Source organism: Macaca thibetana, chromosome 3 (assembly GCF_024542745.1).
Source record: "Macaca thibetana thibetana isolate TM-01 chromosome 3, ASM2454274v1, whole genome shotgun sequence".
Classification (NCBI taxonomy): domain Eukaryota; kingdom Metazoa; phylum Chordata; class Mammalia; order Primates; family Cercopithecidae; genus Macaca; species Macaca thibetana.
In genome coordinates, this window is record NC_065580.1 from 30306493 (window position 1) to 30320347 (window position 13855).

The following is a 13855-nucleotide window of genomic DNA, read 5'->3' on the forward strand; positions in this document are numbered from 1 at the left end:
TTGGCACCCCATCTTCCTGCAGCTCCTGTGGGACTTGGAGCTGCTGACTGGTGTGGAGCTGGGCCTCTTCTGGCCACCCCAGGCCCAGTTTTTCAGTCCGAGGGGCCAGGCCCAGCATGCATGGAGCCAGCACTGTCAGCCAGGTGGTAGCACGGGTGGGGACCCCGAGCAGCTGGTGAGTGGGTGAGGGGGCACGGCGGGGACAGAGGTTCTGGGGACACTGGGGCCCTGCTGTGGTGAGGGCAAGTAGAAGGGGCACGGTTTTGGAGACAGGGCTGGGTTCGAATCTCCATGCTGAACCCCCTGTGGGCTCTGAGTCTACCTTTCCTCAGCTAGAAAATGCCCATGAGGCCGGGCACGGTGGCTCACGTCTGTAATCCCAACACTTTGGGAGGCTGAGGCGGGCGGATCACCTGAGGTTGGGAGTTTGAGACCGGTCTGACCAACATGGAGAAACCCCGTCTTTACTGAAAATACAAAAATTAGCCGGGCATGATGGCACATGCCTGTACCTGTAATCCCAGCTACTTGGGAGGCTGAGGCAGGAGAATCGCTTGAACCTGGGAGGTGAAGGTTGCAGTGAGCTGAGATTGCACCATTGCACTCCAGTCTGGGCAACAAGAGCCAAACTCCGTTTACCCCCAACTCCCCCGCCAAAAAGAAAGAAAGAAGAAAAGAAGAAAAGAAAGAAAGAAAGAAAGAAAGAAAGAAAGAAAGAAAGAAAGAAAGAAAGAAAGAAAGAAAGAAAGAAAGAAAGAAAGAAAGAAAGAAAGAAAGAAAGAAAGAAAGAAAGAAAGAAAGAAAGAAAGAAAGAAAGAAAGAAAGAAAGAAAGAAAGAAAGAAAGAAAGAAAGAAAGAAAGAAAGAAAGAAAGAAAGAAAACACCCACAAGAAGAGATCTTTCTCCAAGGGCTGTCAGGAGGAACAGTGGACTACGCCTGGCACACAGGGCCTGCTCTTCCAGGCAGGCCGTTATTCTCATTCCACAGCTAACGACTGTCTTGGTCAAATCACCTGTGTGGTGATACCTGGAAGCCTTTCCATGTGACCGCCACGTGGGAGGAAAGCAGCCTGGCAGGGCCCCAGAGAGCAAAGGCAATGAAGTGTGCCGCTGAGACACAGGCGCCCACAGCCCCAGCTGCTGGCCTCTCCCTCCAGGGCTGCAGCTGGGCTGAGACTCCAGGAGGGGGTGCTGTGGTGACTGGGCCCAGAACAGAGTGGGGAACTGGGAATGTGGGTCCCAGTCCTGGCTCAGCCAGCAGCTGTCTGAGTCACTTTGGGCAGGTTAGTAGCCCTCTCTGGGCCAAGGCACCCTCAGCTGTAGCAGGAGCGGGTGTTCGTGGTGCAACTTAGGAAGGGTTCAGCCGACATTGCTGGCAAGAACTGTGGTCTCATCTGAGACTCAACTGGGAGGAGGGATCCGTTTCCAAGCCCCTTTGCGTGGAGGGGAAGTGGCGGGCACAGAGGGTATGAATTCCAGGAGGCAGGGATCATTTAGGGGCCATCTTAAAGCCTGGCTGCCACACTGGGGGATGGAGCCATGTGGACTAGGTTGCCCCCAACCCTTCCAGAATTCTAGGCTGCACCTTCTACCCCAGGACAGGGACTCCCTGAGCCAGAACCATCAGCTCCTGGAAGGGTGAGTCTCCCTGGGGAATCCTGCCTTTCCCTCTGTGAACTGGGCTCTTTCTCTGTCACCTTCTGCAGTCCTGCCAGTGCCCTTCGTTATGCCTCCTGGGCTCTTAGTTGCACCCATGGTTGCCCCACGGCCCCTGGAAAGGTTAATCTCCAAATTCCAGCTCCCAGGATCTGGTGATGGGGGAGGAGGGAGGGCACTGGGGGCCTCAAGTGTTTGCATGCTGGGGTGGGGGTCTCTGGAGACTGGCAGGCAGACTCCCTCCCATTCCAGAGCCCATGGGCCCAGAGAGGTGCATCAGAGGCAGCCCTTGAACTCCTGCAGGGGGCAGGCGGGAGACCCATCATCGGCCCCAGATCTGGGTGAAGCCGGGAGTGGTGCAGGCCAAGGGTGGGAGAACCCTGGAGGACCTGCAGAGCCCACACGCGGTACGTTGTCAGACAACTGGGAGGGCAGGGGCAGCCAGACTGGATTGGGATGAGGCAGGAAAGTCCTCTCCCCAAGTCCCAGGACTTCATTCTTCACTCATTCTTCATCTCACACTTCCTGATGGAGTGCCAGGACACCCAGCGATGGCAAGTAGGTTTTATTTGATGTGCCAATTCCACCTGGTTGGTACCAGCTGTCTCAGGCAGTGCGTCCAGTAGGATTCTGATGCTAAACTGGGGTTCAGGGGAGAAAGTTCAGGAATGAGCATCACTGGCTGCCCAGGGACGAGGGAACACAATACCAACTCCAGGCCGCCTACTTGCCACCCTTCAGCCAGGCACAGGCCACCTCTTTGCCACCCTTCAGCCAGGCACAGGCCACCTCTTTGCCACCCTTCAGCCGGGCACAGGCCACCTCTTTGCCACCCTTCAGCCGGGCACAGGCCACCTCTTTGCCACCCTTCAGCCGGGCACAGGCCACCTCTTTGCCAGCCTTCAGCCAGGCACAGGCCACCTCTTTGCCAGCCTTCAGCCAGGCACAGGCCACCTCTTTGCCAGCCTTCAGCTGGGCACTGGAGATATACAGAGATCAAGGAGACTGGGTGCCTGTCTTTAGATCACAGGCTAGAAACAGCATGACAATAAACAGGCAGTGGAATGGATACTATGAGCCTTGAGCCTATTAATTTAAATGAAACAGACTCTCAAATTGTTAAATAATAGATGTAGCAAAGCCACAAGCTTTTTATTGTTCCACCACGCACATGAGAGAGAAGAAAACTGCCAATAATTATTTTCTGATTGACAGAGAAGTTTTTACAAGTATTTTGAGAAGACAGGGATATATATCTTGAGAAGACAGGGCTATCAAATTATAACATTACCAGAGAAATAAATTTTCTAGTAAGACAACCGATGAGAATTAGAGGTGGGAGGTTGGAGGTTGTTTTTGCAGTTTGTGGCAATTATTTCTAAAGGCCCAGGAGTCTTATAAGACTCCTTTGTTCAAACAACTCTTTGAAAGATGTGTTTTCACAGAGAGTGCACCCATTTGGTTACTGTTATGAATATTCACACGTCTGATATTGCACAAGAGAACAAGATGCAGTGTTCTTGGGAAAGATCTCAATTTCAGACCTTATGAAATCCCTTTTAACCAGTTTTATGGATGCAGAACAGCGCTCCTTCTTCCACAGCTGCAGGGGAGCGGCAACACATCAGCTCTGTTTTTAGATTTCTTTTGTTAATTACGAACACTTGCAGTTTTTAGGCCAGCCTCTGGCCTAAAATTTCATCTTGAATTTCCTTTGATTTTGCTGTCAGAAACAAAGAAAAGGCTAAGGGAGGTTTCTTCTAAGTAAGAGTAAAAAGTAAGATGCCCAGAGCGGGTTTCTTCTCTGGGCCTGATGGGCACACCAGGACAAAGCGGGAGTAGCCGGTGCTGAGGGACCCAGGCGCCCAGCACCGTGACCCTTCTCACTCCCAGGCCTCCCGTGGTGGTCTTGAGGAGGAGGCTGTGCAGGTCCCTCTGGAGTGGTCTGCCTTGGCTGGGAGGATGAGAAAGATGGGGTGGGCTGTTGGCAGGCACACATGACAAATAAGTGCGTGGCTGGCTGATGAACTGTGACAGCCTGAGGTTCAGACAGCGCCCTCAGGGCACCCCTAGCCATGTGCTGGGACTCCCTAAACTTCCTGGCTCTAGTCTAGGTGGACTGTGCATGAGGGGACATGAGCTCCCAACACCGGTCTTTCTTCCTCAGGCTCCTTACAAGAGCTGAACCCCACTACCAGGAGGAGCTTTGGGGTGCCAGGCAGCTCAGAGTACAAGGTGAAAAGGTCAAGCGTCTCAGGTTGGGGATGGCAGGGGTGGGTCTGCGTGGGAGGAGGCTGCTGGGGTGAGGGGGAGGCTTTTCAGTGAAGCACCTTCCACACTACATTAAATGGCTTTGACAAATTCAGGAATCAGGCAAGGGCTGGCCCCTGGGGTCGGGTCTGCAGGTTCCCTGTCAAGCCTGGGCCCAAAGTGCTCTTCCTTTCCAGGACCTGGCCCAGAGGGAAGAGAGGAGTGAGGCAGAACCTGAGACCCAGGAAAGAAAGCTCACTCCCAGGACCCCTGGGCCAGGGGACGTGCCCTCCCAAAACCTGCCTTCCCAAGATGCCCTTGAAAAACTGGGCTGGGACCCGCACCTGGGCCAGGAGAGAGCAGAACTTCAAAGACCGCCAAGGATGGACAGCCCTCAGAGTCTGAGAGAGGAGGACCCTCAGGATCAGAAAGCAGACACCCCTCAGCATAAGAGAGGGGAGGCCTCCCGGGGCGAGATCAAAGATGCTCCTCAGCATCAGAGGGTGAAGACACAGAGGGGCCAGAGCCCAAGGGCTCCTCAGGGTCAGAGGGAGGAGGCCCCCCTGGGTGAGAACACGGGCGTTCCTCAGAGTCGAAGAGAATTTAGTCCTAAGTGCCAGGGAAAGGCGAGTCCCCAGAGTCTGGGGAAGATGTTGCGGTCTTGGGAAGGCAATATCTCACAAGCCTGGGAGGTGGCTCCCGGGGAGGCCCTGTACAGCTCCCAGAGGAAGGCGGCTCCCGGAGCCATCAGAGGGACTCCTGCGGGTCCCTGAAAGCACAGACTCCAAAGCCTGTGGGCAGGGAGAGCCCAGACCTCCGGAGAAGGACTACCGCGATGATGCAGGGCAGGATCAGAGGCGAGACACAAAAGTCGGCACCGGCGGTGGCAAAGCTAGGAGTCGCCCAGGAGGGGGCGTGGGCTGCGCTTCCCACCCCGAAGCCCCCGGCCCGGCAGCTGCTTCCAGGTCGCGGAGCCGGAGCTGTGATGCCAGCGACCCTGCGCGCCAAGGGATCCGGGCAGCAGGGGCTCCCCGGGGGTCTCCGGGGGCCTCCAGACCCGGAGCGCAATCCGCACGGGCTGCAGGGCCCTGGAGTGGGCCCCGGCCCGGGAGAGCAGGAGGTGGGCCAGGCTCGGCTTCCGGGTGCCCTCCGGGGTTGGGGGGGCGGTCCTGAGCGTCCCAAGGCCTCGAAGGCCGCGTGGCCGGCGCCCCTAGGCAGGGCCAAGGCGCCTGCGGGCTTGAGCGCGGCGCAGCAGGAGACTGCTCTGCAGCGGCTGCTGGAGCTGCACAGCGCAGCCAGGTGGCGGCGCCGGCGGGACCGTGAGCAGCAGCGGCTCCGGGTGCGTCCCCACGCCGGGATTGGGGCCTGCCTGGGGCGGGCGGGGCACCGAGGGGCGGCCGGACGCTGACTGCCCCTCTGCAGGTCCTGGAACGCCTCCACATCGCCAGGAACCGCCACTGCCGGGTTCACCCCGTGGGGCTCCCGCCCTGCCCGGCTCAACTCCCGCCACAGGCAAGACCCCCAGAAGGCGGTGGGGCCACAGGGAACCTGCACGGGGCAGGGGCCGAGCTTGGTGCGCCCGGGTCCCTTTGAAGTGAGCGCACTGCACTCTGGCAGTGACTCGGGCGGGCGGGGCGCGAGGGGCGGGTGTGCCAGGTGCTGCCCCGCCCGCCCCACTGAGCCGCGGATGCTCAGCGATCTGCACCGCCAGGAGGACGCGACTGGGCGGCGGCGCGCCCTGCGGGAGCAGCTGGAACAGATGCATCGGGAGAGGACCGGGCGGCTGCGGGCCCTCGGGGCCACGTGAGGGGCGGGCAAGGAGGCGCGTGGCGGTGGCAGGAGTCCCCTTTCCCTGGCCTCCGAGATGACAGGCCGCTCTCCCCGCAGGAACACTCAGAACTTCCTGGAACTACTGTGTTCCCCTGGTGCTGCGGATCCCGTGCCTGCAGAGTAGTGCTCGCCCTTCCCAGCCCCCTCTGGTCATTGCTGGGTACTCAAAGGGATGATTAAAGAGATGAGGGTTACGGAAAAAGCAAGAGGGCAACTTTTGCAGGTCAGATAGTTTCAGAAAGGCCTGAATGCAGCCTCAGGGCCAGGGAGCGCAGAGGGGCACAGACACACACAACAGCTTTGCCCCACCAGGAGGCCTGTTATTTCTTCTTCCCTCCCCTAAGCCCACACCTGGCCCACCGTCAGAGGGCCAGGTCTCGGGGATCAAGCAGTGCGAAGGCCCCGTTCTTGCGGAAGAATGACTCAATGCGGCACATCTTGCAGGAGACCAGTTCTTGCTTCACTGGGGGGCCTGGGAAAAGATGTTAGAGGCCAAGCATGGGTTCCTGAGGGAAGGACACACAGAGCATGGGAGCCCTGTCTGTCTGCACAGCCCTAGGAATCCGTCAGTGGAGTAGCCACTTTGTGGGAAGAAACGGAAAATGCTTTGGAGGCATGGGAGCTACCTGCAAATACTGGGAGCTGGTTGGAGGCCAGGATACATACAGCAGCCATCTGCCATCATTACCCCAGCTTCAGGATCCTCTACCTGCCAGGAGGGGAGCCACCCTAGCCTGCTTGTCACAGGGACAGACTGTGAAGAGATGGGACTTCCTTCTGTCTCCTGCTCCCCCCTTCTAGGGCTTGCCTCCTGCTTTTGTTAGAAAGTTATTTCCCTGACTTTCCCTTTAGGGGCCTGGGGGAAAGGGATGTTTGGGGGCAAAATCTCAACTGAGTCAATCCCCAACCATCCACCTTTTCTGCAAGACACTTAAGCAGCTGGAGAAGGACACAGGGCCGAGGAGTCTCACTTGACATTCATGAGCACAGACAGCAATGGGACGTGCAGCAACATCGCCCAGCAGCCCTCTGGCACATGCCTGTTCCACACCTTTCCTCTTCATCTCTGCTACTCCACTGCCTGAGCTCGGCTCCCTCCCCACTGATGGCCTTGACTCAACCTCACAGAAAAAAGACTCAGCCCAGATGGACAGCCTTCCTGCCTACGCCATCCCCTACCAGCCTCTGGCTCAGCCCTCCTGCCCCCACTCCCATCAGATTCCAGCAACTTGAGCTCCCTAGGTGATCTCACGGATTTAAATAGCACCTATAGGCCGGGCAGTGGCTCACACCTGTAATCCCAGCACTTTGGCAGGCCGAGGTGGGCAGATTACGAGCTCAGCAGTTGGAGAACAGCCTGGCCAATATGGTGAAACCCTGTCTCTACTAAAAATACAAAAATTAGCCAGGCATGGTGACACGTGCCTGTGTAGTCCCAGCTACTTGGGAGGCTGAGGCAGAAGAATCTCTTGAACCTGGGAGGCAGAGGTTGCAGTGAGCCGAGATCATGCCACTGCACTCCAGCCTGGGTGACAGAGTGAGACTCTGCTTCAAAAAGAAAAAAAAAAAAAAAAGCACCTATATTCAAATGACCTCTGAATTTGCATCTTCAGCTCTGACTTCAATCCAGACTTATAGAACAGTCACCCTACAGACACTTCAAGCATAACATAGGCAAACACACATGACTAAATAGGACCTGTTCATGCACACTCCAGCCCTGACCTCTCCCAGTCTTCCCTGTCACTGCGGCTTTAGCTAAACACCTGGGTGATTGTTCTCTCTTCCCCTTATTCTCACATTCTATCCATGGGTGAGTTCCACTGAGTCTTCCCCCAAAACATCCTGAATTGATTTCAGCTCTATTGCTGATTCCTCAGGCCACTACCACAGGGTAACAAAATAGATGCCCAACTCACGTGCCAGATTCTACCATTTCCCCTGAAAAAGCCACTGCCTACATACAGGTCAGAGTGACTTTTTTTTTGAGACGGAGTCTTGCTCTGTCGCCCAGGCTGGAGTGCAGTGGCATGATCTCGGTTCACTGCAAGCTCCGCCTCCCGGGTTCACACCATTCCCCTGCCTCAGCCTCCTGAGTAGCTGGGATTACAGGCACCCACCACCACGCCCAGCAAATTTTTTGCATTTTTAGTAGAGATGGGGTTTCACCATGTTAGCCAGGATGGTCTCGATCTCCTGACCTCGTGATCCGCATGCCTCAGCCTCCCAAAGTGTTGGGATTACAGGCGTGAGCCACCGCGCCCGGCCCAGGGTGACTTTTTAAAAGGTTCATCAGTGTCACTCTTGAAACCTGCTTAGAACCCTCCATCAGCTTCCCTGCACACCAAATAAAATCCAAACCCATCCTTATCATCTGGCTGTTGGCCTCAGGTCCTCAGAAAGGCCTTTCCTGAAAATCCAATAAATAGCAGCACATGGCCGCTGCCTCCCCGCCCACCACCACTCCCTAGTTCTGTGGCACATGTTGACACTTCTTGGTCATCTCCTTGCTCTGTTTATGGTCTGGACCCTTCACTAGGATGCCCACTCCCTAGGACATGGCAGGTGCTCTGTCTTTGAGGTGATTTCCAAGAGGTTGGGCTCACCCAGCTGCCAGCCGTATGTGAAGCTGGTGGTGACGGGGAAGAGGTATCGCGTCTCTGGCATGTCCAGTTTTCGAGTGTTGAGGTAGCGGTAGCGCCCCTGGAAGTCGTGGGAGATGCCTTCATACAGCAGGGCTCGGGTGACAGGTGGTACTGGGTACATTTCTGACTGAAAAGGAGCCTCTGGGACAGGGCTGGGCGCCTTGGAAGGGGCTGACTTGGGGGCGGGTGGGGGTGAGAGTGGGGCTTTGGGGTGCAGGGTGGGCAGTTTGAGGGGCAGGCGGGCTGCAGCCTTAGCCTTCTGCTTGGCCTTCACCATCGACCCATACTTGCGGTACCATTCACAGCGCAACATCTTTTCCCTCAGATATTCCTCCTTCCAGAAGTTCTGCCGTAACGTGTCTATGTTAAGCTGCCGTGACATGGTGGCCAGGGAAGGAGTGGCACCAGGGTGGCTACAGCTGAGGGGTGAGCACAGCAAGCAGAGTGCTTCTGATGGCGAGTGGCTGCCCTGGCAGTCACCTAGCAACCATGCCTCACCTCACACAGGGCCAGGGTTCTACTTGCTGTGCCCCCAGCAGACCCCATGAACCCGGCTTCCTGAGGCAGCCTGGGGCCAGGGCCCACTGGCTAAGAGCCCTGCTCCCCAAACCTCCCGCAGGGCCCACGCGGGATCTGGCATCAGAGGCTTCCAGGTTTTGTGTGCTTTCTGCGTCTGTCCTTTGGGTCTGGCCCCCTTCCCAGCCCAATGCTGAGCAAGGTGGGGGAGGTGGGGGCTGGGCTCAAGCTTCCTCCCAATCCTTCCCAGACCAGAGCTGGTCTTCTCTGATCCAAGAACCAGTCCTTGAGTTCTGCCTCCCAGCACGATCCTCCTGGGCCAGCTCTTCTATGCCTGTCTTTGGCAGCACCTTTTTCCATCCTTGCCAATTGAATCTGCCCCATGGCCTCACGCCACACATGTACTTTCCAGCACCCAGCCCGTTTGGAGAGAAGCAAGAATATGACTTTAATTTAACATCAACAATGACACTGTGTAACAGCACAGGGAACAGGTAGTGGAGGGAGATGGTCAGGCTTCCTGTTCCTTAACCAGCTTTAACAGCAGAGCCCCAGCAACCTAGAAGTGCCTCACCTAGCCTCTTAATGGAGTGGGAATGGGCAGGGAATTGGAAATCAGAGGCTCAAAAAGTAAAGAAGGCTGATGGCAAGCCTGGGGAGAGGCCTGGAAACGAGGGAAGGGCTGAGGGCTGTGAGGAGTCCCCTAGCGCAGGTCTTCAGCAGTGAACATGCCCCTGGCCCTGCGCAGAATGGAGTCCTTGGCGGCGTCATATGGGTGCTCCTTGGAGGGGATCTCCAGGACAGCGGGGATGGAGTGCTGGTGGGCGTCCAGGGCATGCCGCACCATCTCTGCGATGTACTGGTTGATGAGGATGATGCCAATGTCATCCCGGTTTAGAAACTGCCTGTGGGGAGAGATGAGACGGGAGTCTAGGGCAGCTCTGGGGGCTGCCTTCTCTCCTGCCTCCAAGTTGTTGGGCTGGGCAGTGGAGGAGAATGAGTGTGACCCAGAGGGCACAGAGGACAAGGAGAAAGGCGGCCACGCTCAACCCTATGTCAACTCTACCAAGAATCAATTTCATCCCAAAGCGGAGGGTCATGCTGACTAGGGTTGGCTTCTGCAACGCTGCCTGAAACGCTTCCAAGTGAACTGGTAATGAAAATTAGGGTGCACACTGGTGTATTCAATATGCAGTGATGGTGTCAGAAAGGGGAAGGATAAGATTATATGTATACAGATCCTTTTTTATGTGCAGATACTGAAGGCCGGGTGCAATGGCTCATGCCTGTAATCCCAGCACTTTGGGAAGCCGAGGTGGGTGGATTGCTTGAACCCTGCAGTTTGAGACCAGAATTGGCCACATAGTGAGACTCCCATCTCTACAAAAAAAAAGAAAAAAAAATGTGTACATATATACAAAAAATTGGCTGGATGTGGCGGCATGTACCAGCTGCTTGGGAAACTGTAGTCCCAGCTACTTGGGAGGCTGAGGTGGGAGAATCACTTGAGCCTGGGAAGTCGAGGCCACAGTGAGCTGTGATCACGCCACTGCACTCCAGCCTGGGTGACAGGAGTGAGACCCTGTCTCAGAAAAAAAAAAAAAAAAAAAGGACACATTAACTTTTAGAAAGAAAACAAATTAATTTAAAAATAGGTCTGATGAGACCACTGAAGGCCTCAAGGTCTATGCTGATGAGGGTGGTGGAGGGGTCAGAGGGAAAGTCTGGCATGAACCAAGATCACAAGCTACGAAGAGGACAGTCTGATGAAGGAATCATACTTTCTGCCCAAAAAGAACCTGGCCTCGTGATCCTCCTCTCCTGTGATCACCCACCCATTCATTCATTTATTTTATTTTTTTGAGACAGGGTCTCCCTCTGTCACCCAGGCTGGAGTGCAGCGGCGGATCTCGGCTCACTGCAACTTCCACCTCCCAGGTTCAAGCAGTTCTCCTTCTTCAGCCTCCTGATTTGCTGGGATTACAGGCACCCTCCACGACGCCTGGCTAATTTTTGTATTTTTAGTAGAAATGGGGTTTCACCATATTGGTCAGGCTGGTTTCGAACTCCAACCAGCCTGGCGGGTGGAACTCAGGTGATCCACCCGCCTCGGCCTCCAGAAGTGTTGGGATCACAGGCGTGAGCCACCGCGCCCAGACTCATTCATTTATTTACTGGTTAAAAATTATTTACTGAGCACCCATCCCCCGCCAGTCACTGGGTTAGATTTGATCTCTGAGGTCCCTTTTGATTGGAAACATAAAAAATTCTTGAAGTAAAATTTGTCCTTCTCCCATGGTAACTTGGGTCACTTTACCAGACAGCTTAGAGATCGGCAGGTAACAGCCTACCAGGTCAGGAACTACCTAATACACCAGGCAGCAGGAACCAGTCTCAGCCGGCAGCCCTGGGCTGGACTGTTTGGGGGGAAACAGGTGAGTGGTTTATTCCTGAGACTTAGTACAGCGAACCTGAAGAAGGGGTGAGGGATAGAATAGGAAGCTGTTATCCTCAATTCAGGTCACCAGGACCCCTGGTGGATTAAAGGCATGTCTGCGCCCACACTCTGACCTAAGGCAGGGAGTGAGGGCTTGAGTGCAAGGTCTTAGCAGAAGGCTCTCACAGTCCTGACATTTTCTGCCTACTGTGCTCAAGAGCAAAGGGAAATTCCGAGGCCGACTGAGGAGAGCTGTACAGAGTGTGTACCTGGCTTACCAAAGGCAGAAAGGGTTAGGATTAGGTTCAAATTCCAGGTCTGCCTCTGCCCACTTGTAACTTTAGTGTGTGCCTTAACCTCTCCAAGCTTTAGTTTTCTCACCTGTAAGTAGGACAAAATCACCCCTGCCTTACAGGACGACGGTGAGCCTGTAAAGGAGGGGAAAGCAGAACAAAGTCCGAGCCCACTGCCTAGCCCGTCACGAGCTCTGTTCCCCTTCTTTCCTGACACACGATCATGTGAGGTGGGGAGCTCGTGGACCTGATACAGCGTCGGTGCCACCCAGCCCCAAACGGGAACTTGGGGCGCGGCGGCGGGCGGGCGGACTTTCACGACCATCCCCTAACCCCCGTCCGGGCCTCACGCCTCGGTCCCCGGGCCGCCTCCACCCTCGCCCCGCACTCCACCAGGCAGCAGAAGGGCCCGTTCAGGCCTCGCGCGCTACCGTACCGGAAAGTGTCTTCGATTTCATTGATTGTTGTATCCTTCTCCACCACCAGGAAATTGGGGTGGCGGTTCTTGTTAAGCTCCCCTATGCCGCCCAGCAGGAAACCAGTCACCGTGTCCTCGTCTCCGATGACTGCGATGAGCTTCCCCCTCCCCGCCATCCCCGCTGCCGGGCAGAGCTCACCCGAGAGCACCAAAAGCCGCCGAAGCCCCGCCTCCGCCGTACGGCTCCCCGTCGGCCCCACCCCCCTTCGGGCATGCGCAGTTCTCCGAGCCGCATTCCGGGACATGCGCATGAACAGCAACACGGCCTCCATGTGAATACGCCTGCGCCATAAAGACAGGCCCGAAGCAGGGGACTACGATTCCCAGAAGGCTGCGCGGCACCACCTCCTTCGCGGGCATTCATTCGTTCATTCACTCTTTCCTTGGTTCATTCGTTCAACAAGCGATTTGAACCTGGTGCTGTTTAAACGCCGAGATCCCAGAGAAGAGACGCAGTTACTGATCTCATCGGCAGGGTCTGGGTCTTTATCGTGTATGTGTGTACCTATGACACATATTTAACAAGTAATACGCATTTGTTCAATTAAAGGAATGCAGAAGTTAGTGATGATACTGTCTAGTGAGATGGAAAGTCAAGGGAATAGGCGACTACAGAGCTGTGTGTTAATGGTTAGAATGTGAAAAGTATATGGAAGCACACATCCATGGTAACTAACCCATGGAGAGAGGGGGCATCCAAAGAACCCTTCCCCAAGAAACTTGCTTCAGATCTAAGCTGAGACCTGAAGGACCTGCAGGATGAAGGGGATAGAAGTGAGGACAAGACGGTGTTCTAGGCAGAGGAAGAGCATATGCAAAGGTGTACTGACTAGAGAGCGTAGGGCCTTCAAGGAAAGTTAAAGAATTGGTAAGGCCAGGCATGGTGGCTCATGCCACGCCTATAATCCCAGCACTTTGGGAGTGCTTCCCTGATGGAGGAGGATTGCTTGAGCTCAGGAGTTGGAGACCAGCCTGGGCAACACAGTGAGACCCTGTCTCTGCAAAAAAATTTAAAAATTAGCCAGGTAGGCCAGGTGCAGTGGCTCACTCCTGTAATCCCAGCACTTTGGGAGGCCAAGGCAGGTGGATCACCTGAGGTCAGGAGTTTGAGACCAGCCTGGCCAACATGGCAAAAACCTGTCTCTATTAAAAATACAAAAAATTAGTTGGGCATGGTTGTGGGCACCTGTAGTCCCAGCTACTCGAGAGGCTGAGGCAGGAGAATTGCTTGAACCTGGGAAGTGGAGACTGCGGTGAGCCGAGATTGTGCCATTGCACTCCAACCTGGGCGACAGAGCGAGACTCTGTCTCAAAAAAAAAAAAAAAAATTAGCCAGGTGTGGTGGCGCACACTTATAGTTCCAGGTACTCGAGAGGCTGAGGCAGCAGGGCTTGCTCAGGAGTTCAAGGTTACAGTGAGCTATGATCAGGGCACTGCACTTGAGCCTGAGCAGCAGAACGAGACCCTGTCTGAAAAAAAAAAAAAAAAAAAAAAAAGGGATCTGCAGGCCAGGTACGGTGACTCACGCCTGTAATCCCAGCACTTTGGGAGGCCGAGGCAGATGGATCACCTGAGGTCAGGAGTTTGAGACCAGTCTGGCCAACATGGTGAAATCCTGTCTCCACTAAAAGTACAAAAAACATTAGCCCAATGAGGTGGTGTGTGCCTACAGTCCCAGGTACTTGGGAGGCTGAGGCAGGACAATTGCTTGAACCCGGGCAAGGGAGGTTGTGGTGAGCTGAGATGGCGC

At 55.3% G+C, this 13855-nt stretch overlaps 3 protein-coding genes across 6 annotated transcripts; 1 reads left to right on the top strand and 2 right to left on the bottom strand.

Annotated features, from left to right (window-relative positions):
- The first annotated feature begins 682 nt into the window (after positions 1-682).
- On the top strand, positions 683-5527 carry LOC126951158 (spidroin-2-like). Of its 4 annotated transcripts, XM_050785040.1 has the most exons (4): positions 683-1638; positions 1909-2063; positions 3824-3891; positions 4104-5527. In XM_050785040.1, exons 1-4 carry the CDS (start codon positions 1469-1471, stop codon positions 4677-4679), a joined length of 969 nt encoding a protein of 322 aa, XP_050640997.1. In that variant the 5' UTR covers positions 683-1468; the 3' UTR covers positions 4680-5527. The 4 variants fall into 3 exon arrangements, with proteins under 4 accessions (XP_050640997.1, XP_050640996.1, XP_050640999.1 ...); XM_050785039.1 differs by having other exon boundaries at positions 683-2063; XM_050785041.1 differs by lacking the exons at positions 683-1638; positions 1909-2063 and having other exon boundaries at positions 2595-3899.
- Positions 5528-5569: 42 nt separating this feature from the next.
- ATP6V1FNB (ATP6V1F neighbor) lies at positions 5570-9231 on the bottom strand. Its single transcript, XM_050785043.1, has 2 exons — positions 8343-9231; positions 5570-6208 (listed from the first exon to the last, which is right to left on the bottom strand). Exons 1-2 carry the CDS (start codon positions 8761-8763, stop codon positions 6099-6101), a joined length of 531 nt encoding a protein of 176 aa, XP_050641000.1. The 5' UTR covers positions 8764-9231; the 3' UTR covers positions 5570-6098.
- An 89-nt stretch (positions 9232-9320) lies between these two features.
- On the bottom strand, positions 9321-12776 carry ATP6V1F (ATPase H+ transporting V1 subunit F). The gene is made up of 2 exons (XM_050785044.1): positions 12064-12776; positions 9321-9802 (listed from the first exon to the last, which is right to left on the bottom strand). Exons 1-2 carry the CDS (start codon positions 12375-12377, stop codon positions 9601-9603), a joined length of 516 nt encoding a protein of 171 aa, XP_050641001.1. The 5' UTR covers positions 12378-12776; the 3' UTR covers positions 9321-9600.
- Between the last annotated feature and the right edge of the window lie 1079 nt (positions 12777-13855).

Bases quoted from the DNA above. Each gene is read 5' to 3' on its own strand.
- LOC126951158 (XM_050785039.1), top strand. From the start codon at position 1,727: ATGCCTCCTGGGCTCTTAGTTGCACCCATGGTTGCCCCACGGCCCCTG. The intron at 2,064-3,823 runs GTACGTTGTCAG...TTTCTTCCTCAG, and splicing joins ACCTGCAGAGCCCACACGCG to GCTCCTTACAAGAGCTGAAC. The intron at 3,892-4,103 runs GTGAAAAGGTCA...CTTCCTTTCCAG, and splicing joins CAGGCAGCTCAGAGTACAAG to GACCTGGCCCAGAGGGAAGA.
- ATP6V1FNB (XM_050785043.1), bottom strand. From the start codon at position 8,763: ATGTCACGGCAGCTTAACATAGACACGTTACGGCAGAACTTCTGGAAG. The intron at 6,209-8,342 runs GTGAGCCCAACC...ATCTTTTCCCAG, and splicing joins CACATACGGCTGGCAGCTGG to GCCCCCCAGTGAAGCAAGAA.
- ATP6V1F (XM_050785044.1), bottom strand. From the start codon at position 12,377: ATGGAGGCCGTGTTGCTGTTCATGCGCATGTCCCGGAATGCGGCTCGG. The intron at 9,803-12,063 runs GTACGGTAGCGC...CTCTCCCCACAG, and splicing joins GAAATCGAAGACACTTTCCG to GCAGTTTCTAAACCGGGATG.